The sequence below is a fragment of the Equus przewalskii genome, chromosome 16 (assembly GCF_037783145.1).
Source record: "Equus przewalskii isolate Varuska chromosome 16, EquPr2, whole genome shotgun sequence".
Classification (NCBI taxonomy): Eukaryota; Metazoa; Chordata; class Mammalia; order Perissodactyla; family Equidae; genus Equus; species Equus przewalskii.
In genome coordinates, this window is record NC_091846.1 from 10,060,688 (window position 1) to 10,081,247 (window position 20,560).

General features: G+C 42.5%; 1 protein-coding gene across 4 annotated transcripts in view; it reads left to right on the plus strand.

Moving 5' to 3' along the window:
- The first annotated feature begins 2,796 nt into the window (after nucleotides 1-2,796).
- The window catches only part of TEX26 (testis expressed 26), a 30,146-nt gene continuing 12,382 nt past the window's right edge, over nucleotides 2,797-20,560 (plus strand). The window contains exons 1-4 of one of the 4 annotated variants that reach the window (XM_008517647.2): nucleotides 2,797-2,992; nucleotides 8,224-8,308; nucleotides 13,817-13,982; nucleotides 17,321-17,477. In XM_008517647.2, coding sequence (XP_008515869.1) covers nucleotides 2,932-2,992; nucleotides 8,224-8,308; nucleotides 13,817-13,982; nucleotides 17,321-17,477 — 469 coding nt within the window. In that variant the 5' untranslated portion in view covers nucleotides 2,797-2,931. The remainder of the gene's footprint in view (nucleotides 2,993-8,223; nucleotides 8,309-13,816; nucleotides 13,983-17,320; nucleotides 17,478-20,560) is intronic. The other 3 variants (XM_070578738.1, XM_070578740.1, XM_070578739.1) reach the window with 3 other exon arrangements.

Genomic DNA, 20,560 nt, shown 5'->3' on the forward strand with positions numbered 1-20,560 from the left:
GACAGCCTTGCCTCTCACACTACCTGGAGCAGGGCTTCTCAAACTCCAATGTGCCTAGGAACCTCTTGGATGCCTTGTTAAGCTGTAGATTTTGATTCAGTAGGTCTGGGTAGAGCCTGAGCTTCTGTGTTTCTAGCAAGCTCCCTGGTGATGCTGAGACTGCTGGTCCTGGGACAAGGCTCTAGATCTGTCCATCTTAAACTTTACGAATCACCTGTGGATCTTGTTAGAAATGCAGAAGCTCAGACCCTGCTGGAATCAGAATCCACGTTCTCGCAAGATGCCCAGGTGTCGGCGGTGCCGTCAGTCTGAGGAGCAGAGTGCTAGCGCCCCTGTCTTCTCCAGGCCTGGGCCCTACCTGCTCTCTCCTGTAGCATCAGCTCCCTCTCCCTGCTCCTTACCCTGGCCTGTGAACTAGGTTACTCTTCTCTCATTTTAAGTAATAATTCTCTATGTGACCCACGCCCTCTCCACCAGCTAGAGACTTTCTTCTCCTTCTCAGCCAAAATTTGAGTGTCCTGTGCTTGCTGTTTCCTCCCTCCACCACCCACCCACCCCTGTCTTTATACTTCACAGCCTGTTCCCTTTGTACGTATGTGTATGTGTGTGCAGAAAGAAATTTACTGTAATAATTTAAATTGGAAACAACCAATTAACATTTAACCCATTCAATACAACTACTCTCAATTGTTTTTGATCAATTAAAAACTCTGTGAAAGGCATATAGTAACCTAGACCTCTTAATTTCTGTATGGTTAACCTGTTCTGGCAGATGATACGGAAACTTGCTTCTCTTACTCCTGGAAAAAGAGGCCGGGATTTACAGACTTCCCATCTGAGTCCTTCGCTCTGTTGTTGAACCCGCTCCAGCAAACTCTCCTTGTGCTCAAGTGAATTCCAAGCTCTCAGCATGGCTGCAGGGCCTTCTGCTCCCACCGTCTCTCAGCCTCCCCCCACCCTTCACTACAGGGCAATACCACGTTCTCACGGGCTCTGGAGCACAGGGGCTGTTCCATGCCTGCTGGGCCCGTGCTTGGCCTGTGGCCCCTCTGCCTCTTTACCTGGTTGCCTCCCAGGCATCCTTGAGAACTCAGCTCGGGCATTTCCTCTTCCAGCACCACCTCCCCAAGCTACCATAATTCCCAAGGCATTGCCCTTAATATGTTATCATCCAGCTCAGTGTTTGTGGAGGGACAGAAGAAAGGAAAAAAACTTCCACTTAATCATTGAAAGGGGTTGCCACCAGTGACTCAAATTCAGAGGCAAGAACCGTGCTGTACTGCTCACAATAACATGGATCCGCACCAAAAATCCACTTTGAAGCAGAAATGAAAGACTATAAAAAGAATCAAGATCAGAATAGCAATGGGACGGAAGAGCAATATCCTAGGTTTGTGTGGCTTTACAATTTATAAATTATCGTTCAAACTATTAATCTTTACAGCACAGCGAGGTGGGTACTATATACTCATTTTACAGATAAGGAAGCTATCGCCTTACCCCAAGGGCCCCCGGGTAGAAGGTACAAAGAGATCTGGCTCTCGATTCAGTGCGCACCCCACCAATTCACAGCTTGCCTAAGATGAGATGAATGTAAGACATTAATAAGAACTCACTTTTAAAATTCTATATACATACTCACTGCTTTACTTTAAAAATATATTTCTCTTAAATTAGGCTATGCTAATTAGCTCTACCATTTCCAGACAGTAATCTGTTATTGGGTGTTACTTTCCTTAATTTGGATGCCACTACTAAATCCTAATTTAGATTTATTCCTTTTAATAGCATTGACAGAAGTCTATGCCTTCTAACGTGTCCTACCATTCATTGCCTTACAATTTGGGAATCTAAAATGTGTTATGTTCATTCCCATTATGTGGGTAGGAATCTACGCTCAGAAAATTCTAGTTTGGCTCTTCATTTTAAAGAAATTCCACGCCCATGTACTTGGGATCCTTCCTCTGCTGCTTATTCTGTCTCCTCTGACAAACTCCCCTTTGTCATGCTCCATCAGTGGTTCACCTAAGGGCCTATGTTAGCAGAACTGCTCTAAAAGATAAGGAATGGCTGTAACTGCTTTCTAAGCATGTTACCCACAGTCTCCACCCTATGCTTTCTGCATTCTCTTTGCACCCAGCTGGGTAACGGCTGTATCCTAACCTGGAGGCATTCAACATCATTAAGCATCTACTATATGTCAAGCTGCCAGGCAGGTGCCAGAACATGAAGATAAAAGACCCTCCATATCCTGTGAGAACGCTAACAGACATGTGGACAAGAGACACGGTTTAATCTGAATAATTAAATCAACAATCACAAAACACGATGGTTGGTGCCAGGAACATGGCCTGGTCAGGAGAAAGGAATTACAAACACCCCTGCCCACTCCTGATTCCAAGCATGCTTTTCACCCTGCTGCCCTCTCCTAATTCCTGTGTCCCGATGACCAGTCTGGTAGCATGAAACTCTCTCAGAAACTCTGGTTCTAGTTCTTACACAAAATGACTTGTGATTTTGTCCTCTTGCTTGGTTCCTAATTACTGCAAGATCCATGAAAACCTTGCCCACATTTGCTTAAGCTGCAAGTCATGAACAGGTGAAAATTTGCGGTTGAAAAATCTGACAATACTTTCTCTTCAATCTACTCCTCGTTTTGCTCCTCTCCTAAATACACAAAACAATGCTCAGGAAGGCTCATTGCAAGAACTATACAAATACATGAAAGTTAAGTAGGAGACATCTCGCTCTCCGCGCGCCGTCCCCAGCCAGCCTGCGTGAGCGCCCTACGCCCGCAGACGTGGCCCGGGTTTGACTGCGGGGAAGTGACCCGCGTCTCCATGGCGACGCGTCACAAAGCAGCCGCGCTGCCTGCAGCGGCGTCCTGTCCTGGTGGAGAAGGAGAACCAGCGACTGCCTCTTCGGGCAAGAATGGCACAGCCTGAGCTCGAGGCTCTGGGCCCCTCTCAAGACGGCCACAAGATCCGGCCCAGTAAGACTGCGGCGCTCCCAGCTGGCAGGGGGCGGGGGAGGGGTCTCTCCCGCAGATGGAGCACGCCAGAGCCAAGGCTGCTTCGATCCTCCAGGGTGTCTGCCTTCCTCTTATGGGCGGGACTCAATTTAAGGAGAGGCTGGGAGTCACGCAGAATGAAGGGGTGTTCATGACCTTGTCCCTTTCCGGCCCTTTGCCATCCTTTCTGCCAAACCCCTCGCTAAAACGCTCAGGTGCTTTTAAACACCCATAAAATGCTTGGCTGGGAGAGGACAAGAAAAAGGAAGGAGCAGTGCCTTTCCAGGAGAACAAGGCCAGAGACAAGGAAGAGAGGTCGTGAAGCTCTGAAGAGAGCAGATCCAGCCGAGTGGGGAGGTGCAGAACACTGAGAAACGAGCCCCAAGTGCATCTGCAGAGGCAGCGCGCCCCAGCCGCCTGTCGCAGAGGCTGGATCTGTGGCATTCAGCTGTCGTGTCTAACCTTTGCTGATTTTTCTTTCAAAGTGATTTTGTATTTAACAGATGTAGCGCGATTAATACTAATTTTGCATGCAAATGCAGCAGGTTTACCAACTCAGCTTTTTGTGTCAGTGCAGGGAGAGCCACTCTAGGTGTGATGCTGTGGCTGATTACTGTGCAGTCAGCTCCTTCTTGGCTTTTCTCATGGCACTAATAACCCACTGCAGCCGTCTAGCTGGGTAATTGTGGTTCCACGGTGGCTACAGAGCAGTGGGGATTGTTCAACTACAGATTCCCTAGAATTGTAGTCCCACAAGAATGAATGAAATGGGTATTTTCATTCCATTTACTTTGTAAATTAAGGATAGAAAATGAAAATACTTAATTAGTACAAAAAATATTGAAAACACCCAGTTTCTGTATGTTGGTAGGGCAAGGCGGAGAGTGAGGGGAGAGAGCCTCTGCCCCAGAATCCCTTTCTCCCACCTGTTGAGTCTCCTCCCCCTTTCTAGCCACCCTGTCTCTTCTAGTCTGGGACATGCTAGGGTCCTCCAAGATTCATCCTTCTCAGTTTACATCCTCTATGTAAGGGGCCGCCTCGTGCCACAGGGCTTTACGTCTATATAAAAGTGCCAACGGCTCTCTGATCTTTACTCTAACTCAGAGGTTCCTCCTAACCGTCAGACCAAAATATCCAACTGTCTACCAGATCCGTCTGGATGTCACAGAAGGACCTCAACCTCAGCATGGACATAATTACACTCCTTGTCCTCCTAGACTTTGGGGCAGTTAGGAGGGTCCCAGCCTCACAAAGTAGGAGGGAGGGCAGCTTCAGTGACACCAGGTCTCATTGATTCTGCCTCTGACGCTCCCCTTCCCTGGTGAGTTGGCCTCTTCACATCCCATCTTGGTCTCTAATAGCCACTCTGTGCTACTCTATCCTCCACTGCTACCAGTGTCACCCTTCAAAAGGGGGGCCTGATGTGTCACTGCCCAGCTTTGGTCCAAAAGTAGGATGAGGTTGATGATGACTACTATCAGCTAACTGCTATTGAACTCTTGCTGTAGCCTGGGGTGCTTAAGTGTTGTATTCGTTCCAAGGACTGCTGTAAATAACCGCAAAGCCACCTGGTGGCTGAAAACAACAGAAATTTGCTTCCTCGCATTCTGGAGGCCAGAAGCCCAACATCAAGGTGTTGGCATGGCTGCACTCCCTCTGGTGGCTCTGGGGGAGAGACCTCCTTGCGTCTTCCAGCTTCTGGTAGCTGACGGCATTCTTGACTGTGGCCTCATCACTCCAGTCTCCGTCTCCATGGTCATGTCACTTCTCCTCTTCTTTGTTCAATCTCCCTCCACCTCTAATCTCTTATAAGGACGTTAAAATTAAATTTAGGGCCCACTGGAGAATCCAGTGTGGTCTCCTCATCTCAAGATCCTCACCTGCATCTGCAAAGACCCTTTGTCCAAATAAGGTCCCATTCACAGCTTCTGGGATTAGGACATGGACATGTCTTTCGGGGTCCCACTCAGCCTACTATAAATGCTTTAAATTTATCCTTTCCTTTAATCCTCACGACAACAATGTGAAGTTAGAATTATTAGCTACTATTAATACCTGCCTTATCTGTCAGAGTATTTTGAGAATAAGATGAGATAACATATGTGGAAATACTTTGTAAAGTGTAATATAGTATACACGTTAGCTTCTATTTTATAATATTCTCAAAACTTTATAATGAGTTTTCACAATTGTGAATGCCTCCGGGGGTCACCAAGGTTAGCAGAATAAAGCTCAAGCTTGTAGCACAGGACACAAGGCTTCACCGACCTGTGGTCAGCCGTTTCTCCCTCCCTTCCCTCACACTGGGCCGCTTGTTGCCTCTCAGACTTTCAAATCCCACACTACGTCCTCAGCAAAGTGCTTCCCTCCATGTCGTCCTGCGCTTCCCCGTAAAGTCCTACTAAATTAAGTCCCAGCTCAGATACCAGCTATTCTATGAAGTTCCTCCTGGACCCCACCTTGCTGGCCCTCCTCTCATCTAAGCAGTGAGAATCACACCTCCTCGGTCTTGCTATGACACACAGGACATCAGCCCATCTGTAAACTTGTGCTCATTGGATATTTGATATATTGGACAGGGTCTCTATGTCCCACTGCCTAGCACGGGGCTTGGCCCACGGAGGGGTGGAATTCAGGGTTTACTGTTAAGTGAACAGAGAATGAGAAAAGGAAAAACAGTCAGGAAGACAGAATCACAGGAGAGATTATCAGGCAGTTACAGAGAAAGACCCTGAGATACTTACATACCAAGAATAAAGGCAAAAGAAAGCAGCGACACACACTGGAAGCAGATTTTTAGAATATTAAGATTATAAATTTAAAATTAATATTTATGTTAATGAAGAGGATTAATTCTAACAGCATGTTATTTTTGGAAGCTTTGTCAATGGAAGTAAAAAGCATATAAATACAGTTCTGACAAAAAGAATTCTAGGAAAAACCATTAAACACTAAATTCAAGAGAGATGTGCTGGAAATGGAGTGTGCATCATTTTAGCCATCCCAGTGCGTTAGACTTAGGGAGAGGGGGTACGCTTGGTCTCAGGCCCTAGAAGCAGCCGGGCATGCCGCTCCTGCACCTGCCACCTTCTGGAATAGGCTCTTCGCAACAGAAGGCTGCCAGCCCCAGCCTGTCCTCAGACGGGGAAAGACCACAGACAGGGACACCCAGAGGTGCATCTTGCTCTCTGCCATGGGAGATGCTGCCTGGAGTGCTGTTTTGCCAGGGTTTTGGAGACATGTCTGCACCTAACAGGAAAGTGAGCCAGCCTAGGTCAGTGCTGTTTGCCTTAGGAAAAAGAGAGGGAAGTGATGTGCAGTCTCTGTGCAGTGGATCCTTCCTGATTCTTCCAAGAGTCAAACACAGGTTAAATCAGGTTAAATGAAGGCTTCTTTTAAGAGCAGCACTGCCTCACAATTTCTTCCCACTTACTTGTCACTGCTTGAAATTCTCTTTAGAAAGGACATTTATTTCTGCTATTGGGATAAAAAGCTTTAAAGCTTAAAGTGATTCCCACTAAGCAGGGGTATCAAGGATAATGTCATTTCTCGTAGAGTGGGATCAGAGCGTAGACACCAGGAGTCTGCGTAAGTAGAGCACAGAGAGCAACGTGCAGGGGCTGAGGCTTTGGTTAGACTGGAGATGGCTTGAGGTGGAGGTGAAACACAACCAGTGGGAGGCAGCCGGTAAACAGCCACAGACGAGCAGATCCAACTGCATGGCTGGGTCCAAGGTTCTCTTAAATTAAAAACAAGACCTAGTTGGGAGAGACAGGGAGATGAACAGCAGGAAGTACACAGATGGCAAAAACGAAATGTTGGGTCAGGCTCTATATACTGAGCAGTGGCCTAGAGATCTTAAGACTCTTTGGAAATTCAAGATGCATTTGAGAAAGATACTTCACAGCACTTGTATTCAGGATGCCTGAGCAGGAACAAACTCAGGCAATGAGGTGGCTGCAGTGTTCTAGAGGGGAGGCGATGGACCCCATCCAGCAGTTTATTCAAACATTAAAGGGATCATTTCAACCCAGATTCTAGTGAAATGTGAAAAGCCACAGGTAACTGCCCAGATATGAAAAATGAGAGAATGATTGAATTAAATTTAAAATATATCCCCAAGAAGTTTGGTGGCACTTTGTTGACAATGGCATGTTGGGGCGGATAAAGTCTGTTGTTGTGTCTGCCCAATGGCTGATTCTCAGTGTTCATCCTCCGGGACCCCCAGCAGCGTTGCCATAGGTGGCCCCTCCCTCCTCCTGGGAGCATCTCCTCCCTTTGGCTTTCAGGACACACATGCTCCTGGTTTCCTCTCACCTCATTGACTGCTCTCCTCAGCCTCCTTCCCTGGTCCTCCGCATCGCCTCTTGGTATTGGGGTGCCCCAGGCTTCAGCCTTCGGACTTCGCCTCCGCTAACTATGCTCCCTTCCTTGTTGATCTCACCTGCTCTCATAGCTTGAAGTAACATCTACACTACAGAATCGTGCAGTCGTTACAAACAATGAATTAGAGCTACACCAGATGAGTCCGAGGGGTTTCCCAGACAACTCTAAGTGACAGGAAAAAGGACACTTTGTATAATATGAGCCCATTTTTGTTAAACAAAATGGAAGGAACTAAAACCCAATATGTCAATGTATTTATATCTGTATAGATAAACCTGTATCCGATTATATCAGCAAGTATAAAAGTCTGGAAAAGAATAGGCACAATTGTTAACATAGGCTGCCTGGGAGGAGGGGTGGCGGGGAGAGTGATACAGGGCAGAGAGAGGAAGGAGCAAGGAGAAGGTGTCCAGGAGAAAACCTGACATGTAACTTAGGAGCCCTTTGTGAAATCATTTCATGTGTTTACAAGTCTATCTAATAATGATGCATGAAAAGTTGGTGTCTGAAACTGTAACAGCATCTTAAGATGATAGAATTTCAAATGAACTTTCTGCTTTATATCTTTATGTATTGCTGAACTCTTTAAAATAGCATTATGAATTCTCAAGAAAAACAATAGACCTATTTTTATTTGGGGGGGAAACTCAGATAATTAAATTGAGTTTCCCCTTTTAGTAGAGGCTACAAGTTGGACTTTATTCCTTTAAACTCTAAATTGCTATCCAAAATGCTTTTCTGTTACACAATTATTTAATTATTTAAAGCAACATTCGATCAAGATATGCTGGTTTGACACATTTAAAACTGCTTTATTGTACTCCCAGCAGGCAACACCAGCTGGGACTCCTACGCGACCACGATGAAGACTGCGTTCACACCTAAGACAGGAGCAGCACCCGCTTTAATTCGGTACGTCCCTACTGGAGCCACACTGAGATACACACCTTAAGTTGTTCACTTGTCTACTGTTATTCAGAATTCAAAACAAATGGAAAGAGTAATCAGAGAAAGCTTATGAAAATGCACTCGGGTAGGAGCCGTTGCATGCACAGGTCTCCTCCAGGTGTCAGAGAGGGCTCCCCTCTTCAAACAGTGTCCAAACCTCCAGCAGGAAGACTAAGAAAACTGACACATGGATCCTTTACAAAGTCACTGTGTGTCGTAGTTTACAATAGAGCCAATATATAGGTTCATAGAATTGTGCTACCTAAACACTAAGTATGAACTGAATCCATTACCTGATCTCCAGTAGGGAATGACAATTGAATGAATGGATGAACGAAGAATTGTGGGCACTTCCATCATCAACACCCGTCTTGTAAGCTGAGGAAGCCACAGTCCCTGACCTTACCTCCACTCCTCCAGTTATTGCTTCCTAAAGCAATGTTGGCTTGCACCTTCTCCTCCAACTCCGCCTGACCTGAGGGTGGTGGGCATTTCTATCCCTCACCTGCTTCTCTAGGCTCATGGTGGGTAGTTGAGAGTGGCGTTAGGAAAGCCCTGTCATCTTTCATTGCATCAATGGTAGGGGGAGAAGTCAGCATGGAGAACCTTCCCATGACTGTCTTTACTCTGTAAATTGTTTCCAGTAGAGAGGATCCTTTCACCTTAAGAGTTCAAATTGTTGAGAAGTCAAATGGAGTATTGGCAAGACTGTGGCTGTGGAGTCAGGCGGAAATGGGTTCTAACCCAGCTCCTGCTCTAATCCTTATTGTCTCTGCCAGGCAAGTGACAAGCCATCTGTGGCTCAGTCTTATGGTTGGTGGTTGTTCTGAGGACAGAATGAAAGACTAGTACAGTGACTAGCACCAAGAAATTACTCAAAAAATTTTCATTCATTTCCCCCCAGCATTATATATGACATACTTCCAAAAAGTGCAGGGCTGCAAGACTCCTGATTTCCGAGTTATTGGCTGTCCCACTGAGTCACGTTATGTCCTTAACTTGGAGATTTATCATCTGACAGCAATGATTATGCCAGCTTCCCAGACTGTAACAGTTGTCTGGAGAAGAAACATTTGGGATGAAAGCCAAAAACAAATGGATACTAACAGAGTGTAGGTCAGTGGCCTTCAAATTCACATAATTTTTAAGTTTACAGAAAACTTTCCATCATAAATTTACATAGTTGCAAAAAATAAAACTTCCAGCCCATCCTAAATATTGACATTTTAAAATAAAACTGTTGTCATGCCTTTGAATATATTCAATGGGTAATCTAAACATCTTAGCAAATTCACACACCCTGTCATCTTTTAAAAAATACACACACAAGCTCTTTAATAGACGATTGATTTCATCCCTTTTCCTTTTTGAACTCTTATTTCTACCCCACTTCCTCCATAGAATTTTACCCTGCTGTAATATATTTTGTGTTTGAAAGCAGTTTATTGATCACTGCATTATACTTCTTTGCAACAACTTTAGTATATTAATTGAAATTAATTTTTAAACATTAGGCCCTAAGTATTGAGTTATGACAATTGTTTTTAGTATGCAATTGCTCAAAGCAATAAACACATTACAAATGTTAATAATTACTAAATATGAAAAGTATTTTTTGGAACTGCATCTTAATGAGATAAATGGGGAGGTTTTGTTTTCAATTAGTTTATGTATCTAGTTTTGAGTGTTATCTTTTTGAAATAAGACTGCATTCAGCATCAATTTTTTTCTGCTTTTTTTTTCCAATTTATAGATGTAGTGTTGAGAAACTTAGTTCACATAATAAGCAGACGTGAATGAAAGCAGTCTTAGTGTAGCATTGCCATTCAGTTCTCTGAACTCTGTCTGAGTTACATGCCAAAAATCACACGATGACTTTTAATGATTGATTGACTAACAACTTGGTTGTGTACTCCTTCAATTTTATTGAAAGAAAATAATTAGATGATTTGTCATCCAGTTATTGAGTTATTCACTCTCATTTTCTGAGAAGTATACTGAAAAGGCATGTCTTAACAAATGACTATTAAATTACATCTGTTACTCTTTCACTTAGAGGAAATTTGTTTAATATTATATACTCAAAAAGAACTTAGCAAGTAGGAACATTAATTTCAATAAGTGTTTTCCAATGCAATCTTTTTTTAAAATAAAAGGTTTTTATCATCACATAATTTAAATATATTTTTATCAAAATCGTGGAGCTGAAAATTTAACTCATACAATTTACACCATGTTTACCTAGTTGGTAAAATCAGTCCTTGTCAAGCCAAAAAGCAAAATTAGGTTACTTCTTGTCAAAATAAAATCTGACTGCACTTCTAGTTCAAATAAATGTTAACATATGTTTTAAGGCATATTACGAAAACTTGATAAATTACAGAATGCATATTTTAGAGAAGATTATTAAAAGTAGACAGGGAAATATAAAAAGATTCAGGTCTAATAAATCAATTATATCCAAGTAATAAAAATAATGCAGTGAAGCATTGTTCACAATAGTCAAGATGTGGAAGCAACTTAAGTTCCCACTGACTGATGACTGGATAAAGAAGATGTGGCATGTATATACGATGGAATACTACTCAGCCATAAAAAAGGATAACATTGTCTCATTCACAGCAAAATGGATGGACCTTGAGGGTATTATGTTAAGCGAAATAAGCCAGATAGAGAAAGACAAACCCTGTATGACTTCACTCATATGTGGAAGATAAACAAACACATGGACAATGAGAAAAGATTAGTGGTTACCAGGGGAAAGTGGGATGGGGAGTGGGCACACACGGTGAAGGGGTGTACCTGTAATACGACTGACAAATAATAATGTACAACTGAAATTTCACAAAGTTGTAAACTGTCATAACCTCAACTTAAAAAAAATGCAATGAAATGTGTAGCTAAACGGGTAAGTTATCTGTGAAGTGAGGAGTAGGATAAAAAAATATGATGTTCCTTGGTTAAATATGTTCTCATGTATGTAGAACTCTGGTGCTTGACTTTTGCAAATAATTAAATAATAATTAAGTATAAAAATCAGAAACAGTTTCATTGACTTCTTTAGACACCAGATCAAGCATTTGCTATGAATTTACTGAAAGAGAAAGTTACATATGGTAGGAATTAATTGGTCTGGCAAGCCAGTATATACTTCCATGTATTGTTAATATTTTACAACATAAAATAAAATGAGGACCAGCTGTATTGGAGTAAATATTTCACAATATGATATGGTTAAAAAATAAGATTTAAATACCTGATTAAATGATGAATACAAAATCTGAAAAAAAAAATCGCAACATTTTTATGTACCAGTTTTATCCAGTGAATCTTTAAAAATTTGGTAGTTTCTGAAAGGATCCCAGTTATATTGAGAAGAATCAGCATCTCCACTCTGTACTGCTTCATCTACTCAGAGATGCTTTTCTTTGCAGTTAATGACATCTCTTAGGGATTAAAAAAAGCTGAAAAAATGCTTACCTCTAAATGTGGGCAAAAGAGCCAACTGAAGCCTTCTCTAGTCTCTGTGCTCCTCTCAAGAGGCTTCTCTCTAAAGAGGGGTGAACATTTTATGATTGTTAGCGGATGAAAAACTGGACGTTACTCTCAGCCATGCCACTGTACAATGTAGCTAAATTCAGAACATCGCCACGCAGGCCGAAACGCTCTGGTTACGGCGCCTCCTTCTCTCTGTCAGGAGCGTGCATGAGACGCCCCGGCAAGTGTATGGAGGTTGGATTACAAGTCGGCTTCCCCTGCATCACTATAACAAGGTTTCCCTCCGCTGGGCACCGCCTCACGGTCGGAGGCTTACACTCCGAGGTGTGCTGCACCTTAGTAAGATCTTGTGGTGAAGTGGGGAGGGGAGGAAGGGCCGTGGGAGGAAAGGATGAGCAGATGGCTTGTTCTCAGGCAGGCACATGATAGGAAAGTGTACTGAGGAACGGAGACACGAAAGTCAATTCCTTTAAAGCTCTCTGTGCTGCGGTCCCTTTGGAAAATCTTCATGTACCTTTGATTATTCAGTTTGATTTAGGACCTCAGTCCCACTTGACCCTGAATGGCAAGTAAAATAGTCCATCAGTCAGATGGATCCCACTTTCCAGATGGTTGGTAGACTCTTACATACATAACCTGCATCTAACCCAGCCCTCTTTTTTAAAAAAGCCAATATTAAATATTTTAGGTATACACAAAGGAATATACAGTGAATCTCCAGGTATCACTCAGCTTCGATAATCAACACTTTTAGGCACTTGTTTGCCGTAGGCTGCACCAGCCTTCCCATTGGACGATGTTGAAACAAATTCCAGGCATTATGCATTATTTCAATTCTAACTGCTTTTTCCTTATCTTTAAGTGATAAAGACTCTTTAAAAATACGTAACGATGATGGGGTTGGCCCCGTGGCCGAGTGGTTAAGTTCGCGCGCTCCGCTGCAAGCGGCCCAGTGTTTCATTGGTTCGAATCCTGGGCGCGGACATGGCGCTGCTCGTCAGACCACGCTGAGGCAGCGTCCCACATGCCACAACTAGAAGGACCCACAAAGAAATATACAACTATGTACCGGGGGGCTTTGGGGAGAAAAAGGAAAAAATAAAATCTTTAAAAAAAAAAACAAAAACGTAACGATGCCATGATCTCACCTAAGAAAATTCCTTAATATCAAATACTGCCAATCAGCAATGAAGAAGTCTTCCCAATTGTCTTATAACTAAAAACCCACCAACTGGTGCGAAATTGGATCCAAACAATGTCTACCCACTGCATTTGGTTATTTTATCTCTTACTTCATTTAAACTACATGTTCCCCTCTTTTTTTTTTTTTTCCTGAGAATTTCTTTGTTGAAGAAACAGATCATTGTTCTGATTTCATCCCCATCATGTCATTTAAAATATTTCTCTTTTCGTGTATTTCCCATAATCTGACATTCCAAAGACTTCATCTGATTCATCTTGGGTATTTTGGCAAAAATATTTAATGGGTGGTGCTGTGTATGTCCATCCTGAGCACATGATATCTGGTGGTCCCACTTCGAGCTGTGAGTGGGAACTGTTGATCATTACCTTGATGCATTCTTTCTTTAGGGACTTGCAAACCAATGCTATCCTAATTCTTTCTTTACTTCTGTAGAGAGAAACTTTTCTTCACCGACTGTGTGGTTACACTGAAGTACTGTTTATACAGGACAGTGCTCAGCTCTTTCAAAAATTAATTAAAAAAATTAATGAATTTCAGATTGTTATTCTTTTAAATTTCATTTTAAGTCTCCCATACTTTTGCTAAGAGCCATCCTAAGATACAGGATTGTTTCTTTTCAGGGGAATCTGGAAATTACATGATTTCTGGCATCAAGTCTTAAGCCAGCCAATCTTTAGAAGAATGTAATGAGTAAAATTATTTGACGTATGTACAACTGTGAGATTTGGTATTTAACCTCTTACTCTAATTTCCAATATCTTTTCTTGTAGTCAGAAAAGTATCAGAAGATTAGGATATACGTATTCACTTAGTGATCCTATTCCCAACCAGACACAGTACAATGATGAGTATGTCTGGAAAGCATATTCCAGAGAAGATTTGATGAGAACTGGCACTTCAAGAGGAATTGGGAGCCACAAATATTACCCCACTCAAGTAAGATGACATCTACATATCTGTTGAATTTAATACTGTATCAATAATCCATAAGAACTAGAGTTTGAATATATCCAGAAGATCCTTCATCATCTACAGTTAATGGTCCTTCTTAGACTGTTTTTTTTGCTCACCTCACTTTTGTTTCTAACTACCTCTCCCTTATCCCCTAAATTCGTTTAAAATTTTTAAAACTCAAAGTGAAATTCACATAGCATAAAATTAACCACTTTAACATGAACAATTCACTGGCAATTAGTACATTCATCATGTTTGGCAGCCACCACCTCTATCTCATTCCAAAATATTTCCATCATCCCAAAAGGAAGCCCTACAGCTATTAAGAAATTACTTCCTGTTTCCCTCTTCCTTAGCCTCTGGCAACTACCAGTCTGCTTTCTATCTCTATGGATGACCTATTCTGAACACTTTATATGTGGAATCATACAATATGTGACCTTTTGTGTCTGGCTTCTTTCCCTTAGCATAATGTTTTTGATGTTCACGCACATTGTAGCATCTATCAGTACTTCATTCCTTTTTATTGTTGAATAATATTCTATTGTAAGTATATACCACAATTTGTTTATCCATTGATGGACATTTGGTTGGTTTTCACCTTTTGGCTATTAAGAATAATGCTGCTATGAACAGGCATATGCAAGTATTTGTGTTTGATATTATGCATTCTCAAGCCAACAGACCTTTTATCATTTTGTGGACTTTATCTAGTATGCCCTTCTCCTGTGCAACGAGAAAACTCATGGATTCTTCAAAGCTCAGCTTAAAGAGATCCATCGCTAATTTCCTTCTCCTCTGGATGGATGTAACTGACCCTCCCTCTGTTTTCTTGACAATGTATACCCTTCTCCCATCACAAAAGGCAATGCCTAATTGTAGTAAAGGCTTTCATTTACTTGAATGCCACCTGAAATGGTGCCACCTGGAATGGAGCCACCTGGATGACTTCAATAGAAAATAAGGCAGTAGAATGGACAGGATTTGATGACTGAAAGGATGTAAAAGACAAGAAAGAAGAAAGAATGAAGGATGGTGTTCCTGTTTTTGACTTGGATGGCTAGATGTTTGCTGATGCTGTTTACTGAGCTGGAACATGGAAAAGGACCAGGTTTGGTGAGGAAGGGCATAGGGGAAAATGTGAGTTCAGTTGAAAACATGTTGGTTGAGGATATGTTCAACAGGCAGTTGACTATACAGACCTGGAGCTCGTGTGGAAGAGGTGAGCTGTAGACCCAGACTTTGGGGTCATTAGAACAAACACTCATACCCCATTTAATTTGGTTCCTCACGGCACCCATTCATTATAATCTATTTACCTCTTAAATATTTTCTTTAAGATTTTAAGGTTAATGTAAAATAGTCAGTTACAATATTATATTGTATATGTGTACAGATACATACACATACACACACACAGCATTTATTTTCCCTTTGTTATTGAAGGCTCTCAGCCAATGAGAGCCAGTGTGGTAAGGTGTTCTGTGCTCTCTCAGCCAATGAGAGCCAGTGTGGTAAGGTGTTCTGTGCTCTCTCAGCCAATGAGAGCTGGAGTGGCTGACTGCCCTGTGCACTCTCAGCCAATGAGTGCTCCCATGCCAGACTGCAGACCCTCCCAGCACACAAGTGACCTTCCTGTCAGCCTGAGTTGAGGGTGTGCTGCCTTGTTTGCTCTCCTGAGGCCTTTATTTCTGCCATTTATTTTGTTTTCTGTTAAACAGTTTTGAGGGTGGCTCAGGGCCTGGACTGGGATGACACTAGCATGGTGCTCCCACTCTGCTAACAGGGAGGATCTGCCACTAAGGAACAGAGGAGGAGTATCGCCCTGGGAGTTCAAATGCGGGCTGGTGGTTTGGGGCTCCTGCAGAGAAAGAGCAGTGGAAAACGAGGGCTGATGTCTGCAGCAACTGTAACACGTCAAGGTGTGGGCAGTTGGGTGGAAACGGGCTGGAGGCAGGTCAGGACTTGACCAGTGCTCGTGAGCCCCTGCAGCTGATTCAGTTGGATGGCTGATGAGTGGAGTCTACACCTGGGATCTGAACCCATGTACCCAGGCCACCAAAGTGGAGTACATGGATCTAACCACACAGGCACGAGGCTGGCCCCAAGAACTATGACTTTTATGACTTTTACTATAAAAGAAATGAGGAGCCATTGCAGGCTTTTGAGAAGAGGAATCACATGATGATGTTTTAAGAGGATCAGCCCGGCTGAGAGTAGACTGCAAGAGAGTAAAGATGGCAGCAGAGATACTAGACGGGAGCCTATCGCAATAATCTAGGAGATAAATGATGGCGGCTTTAGTGTTAGACTAGGGTGTTAGCAGTAGGAAGAATAAGTGGTCAGACTCTGGATATATTTTGTAGGTAAATAAGGTTTCCTGATGTCTAGAATGTGGGATGTGAAGCAAAGAGATGGACTAAGGAACACTCCAGGGATTTAGGTCTAAACAGTTAGAAGGAGAGTGGCCATTAACTGAAATGTGGAATACTCTAGACTTAGTAGGACTCTCAAGAATTCAGCTCTGTGGGCATGTGACGTTGGAGGTGTCTTCAGTAAACTTTCAATAGGAGATCTTAGGAAGCCAGTTGCATATATGGATCTAAGTTGAGAGGAGAAGTCTAAGCTGAAGATAAATTTGGGAGTCATCTGATGTGGTTGAAATAAAATGAGCCCGGATGAGATCATCAAGCTAGAAAATAGAAGAGCTTTGAGGATCAAACCTTGGGGCACTTCACCATTAAGAGATCAAGGATGCTTAAAAGAAGCAATCTTCTCAGGGAAATAGGAAGTAAGGTCCTGAGGGAGAGAGAAGATGGAAAGAGGTGTTGGAGGGTTCAAGTTTGATAATCATAACATCTCCTTGGAGGTGAAGAGGAGAGAAGGCCCACCCTCCCCACCCTACAGGACGCTGCTGAGGCCTCTGCGTGTGACCCAGGGTGTCTCTCAGGGCCCGGGGCTCTGAGGGGAAGCACAGCTCTCTCTGTTCTCGGGCGTGTGTAGCCAGAGCTAGAACTCAAATGGGTCTTCTCCTCTTCTCGTCTTGTCCGGAGATTTCTGATGGGAGGCACAACTCTTTGGATTTCACAAACACATTCTCTTGTCGTCTACATGAAAAGTTAAAGAAATGACCAAGTACCCTGGTTACAGCTGGGTAAACTGATGGCTCCTGTGGACAGGCTCCTGCATACACTGCAACTGCAGAGTGGTCCCTGGGTGTAAAGGACTCAAAAAGAAAATGTTCACACAAACACGCATATTCTTCACTCTGTTAGGGGAACCCATGTGAATTTTCTTGAAACTTGTGTTTGTATTGATAGGGGTTCTTTCCCTGGACACTTCCTCAAGGTCCATCAAAGCCATCAGTAAAGAGCTACTTTCCTTGGAAAATGGCTGCTTCAGTGGACGAGGTTAGGAAGGCAATATCAAATCAGTTTATTTCCCAGACGAGAAGAGTCTTTGTGGACAGAAAGGAAGGTAAACGTATTTATTTTTCTCCTTTCCCTGGTAATGTGTTAGGCACTGAAGTCGCAGTGCCGAGCAGCGCAGATGCAGTCCCTTCCCACAGGGAACTCACAGTATGGACATGGAAAAAAGCAATTTAGCAAACAGAGTCAAATATAACAAGGTGCACGCCGTGGAAAATGCAGGGTGCTGTGGCAGCACACAGTAGGACATCTAGCCTAATGTGGGGAGGGTGGTCAGGAAAGGCTTCTCGGGCCTGAAGGACAAGGACAAATGAGCCAGGTGAAGATGAAGAGATTGAATTAAACATACTGTTTCCAATTCTTCACTACTTGTCTACCATTTTTAAAAGTCAAAACTTACTTTTATTAAACAAATGCATGCATATACTTAAATCAGATTGATACCTAAAAGCTTGACCCACCCCTCTCCTCTCCCAATCCTACTCCTCTGTGGCAATTTCAGTCCTTTCAACTGTTTCGTCCTACGTGATCCTCTGTATTTTAAAATAGTATGCTTATACTGCTAGTTTGGATTCAGCAATTTTAGACATCATTGACTTCCTGTCCTGGTGGTTGAGGATTTGGCTCTCCTATAACTTCCTCACTCCCCCTCCATCCATCCTCTCGATATAATTATATTACAAAATTTTGGTTAATTCAATTGCTACTGTTTATATTGTGATTACAATGATATGATGTAATATGATTATATAAACATTTACTGCTGAGCCAGGTGTCATTTTATGATTATGTTTCCTTTGGCTTTTTTTTTTTTACAGGAGTTAATAATTGACTTTGTTTCATATGCTTCGTTTTCTATGTGCATGTCACTAAGTTTTTCCAAATATTTGTCACACACTTACCAAGGTTTTTCCCAAACACAGTTTCAAACATTCTTTCAGTTTGCGTGTTTTCCTGGATATCTTCTTTCTGACACCCTCCCTCATTCTCCTTTAATCTGAACTGGTTGCTCTGTATAGCTTTGCTATCCATTGTGCCCTGAGACTTCCTTTTTCATCATTCTGGGCATTTCTTTGGCCTCTGCCTGCATTGGATCTCATTTCCTGAGTACACACCCTCCTCTTTCTTGTTCCTTCTCCCTCATTTTGCGGAAGCACATCTTCTAGTAGCTTTCTAAGAAAGGGTACATGGGAGGAACTTTTTTGAGAGTGTCCCAAACCAGAAGTGTCCTGTATTCTTCCTTACACTTGTTTGATAGTTTGGCTGGATATAGAATTCTAGGATGATGATCATTTTCCCTCAGAATGCATTCCTCCAAACGACTTCTAGCATCCAGGATTTCTTTGTAGAAGACTGATGCCCTTTTGATTCCTGACTCTATTGTATTTTTTTTCCTGGAAACTCTCAAGTTCTTCTCTTTATTCCTAACATTGTGAAATTTCACAGTTGTGTGCATTAGTGAAAATCTTTTGTCATTAATTGTATTGGACAATCAGGGTCCCTTTCAATCTAGAGACTCATGTCCTTCAATTCTGGGAATTGTTTCCTGCACAGTCCTCACCTGTTTTTCTTCCATCTCTTTCTCTGTTCTCTTCTGGGACTGCTGTTACTTGGGTCGATCCTCCGATTTTCTTAACTTTTCTCTCCTGGTGTCTTTCTCTTTGTATTTTTGGTCTGTTTATTTGAAAAACTCTTTACTTTTTGATCCAACTCTTCTATTGAATTTTAATTTTAGCTCTCATATTTTTAATCTCCAAACTCTCTTCATTCTTCTCTCTGATTATTTTTTTTTAAGTAGCATTCTGTTCTTGTTTTATAGATGCAGTAATTCTCTTATAAATTTTAGGATATTTATGATATACTTAGTTTTCAGTGTTTTTATCTTTTCCCTGAGTGACTTAACGGTCTAATGAAAATTTGGCTTTCTGTTCACATTTACAAGGAAGTGGAGGCAGATTTACTATGAAGCCAATAAAACTTGTCTCTGTGGGCTCTTCTCTTTCTTAAAGTGGGTGTGCCCAAAATATTAAGCTCTAGGGCCCACAAAACCTGCAAGAAAGGTACTCAAATCTGACTAGAAACTACCTACAGAGATGGGTCTTGTTAGCTGGTGCTTGACTTGGATGATTAAGTGATGAGCTCTCTTTTTGTTTGGAAACTCCCAAATGCCAGTATTTATAGGTGAGTTTCTCTAGAGAGGTGAACACTTGGCTGTTGGCATTCAGAGAGCAGGATTGGGGAAGGGACTGAGATCTTCCCGCTGGCACTGCAGTCTCTCACTGAACCCCTGTTTTTCCTCATTCAGCATCTCACTATACCCACTTTCTACTATTCCTGGTGTCCCAGAATCCAGAGCTTTTTGGTTCACTTTTGCTCTGAAGAAACCTCTGGTCAGGAAGGGATGGTCACATGAGTGTGTGAGGTTATGCAGGTGATCCAGGAAACTCCAACCACTCTGTACCCAAGCTTTCACCCAGGCTTCTTGTTTTCAGCCCTGAGCCTCACTACCAGCCTTCCACTGTACCTGTCATCTCCAAGTGTGAGGCTGTTAGAGTTCCACAGTGTGTATTAACTCACTTCTTTGCTATGCCCTCTGCCGTCACTTAGTTTCAACTTCCTCTATGGACTTTGCTAATTCACTTGCTGTATCTCCATTCGGTTTCCATCTTCTAAAAATGTGTTACTCTCTCTCATCTACTATCCTTCTGACAAAGTTTGGGGAGGAAGGAGTCATAAATGGGTGGATGCAATCCATTGGGTTTCATAGGAAGCTAACCTTTTCACTTTTCAACCCCTTCCCATCTGATCTCTGCCCCCGTCATGTCATTGAAACTGCGGTTGTCAAGGTCCCCAATGACCTTCAGTGGATATTTTTCCATCTGCATCTTACTCAACCTTCTAGCAGCAGTAAATGTTGTTGGCTGCTTGCTCTTTCTTGAAACTCTCTTCTCTTTGAGCTTCTGTGACATCCCGCTTTCTTTTTCCCTACTTCTTTGGCTCCTTTTTTCTATTTGACCTCTAACTATTAGAGTTCATTAGAGTTTCCAATTCCTTTAAAAAGCAAGTATCCTGAGGACTTCCACATTTGTATCTCTTCCCCAAACCTCTCCTCAGACCCCTAGTTTCATGTAT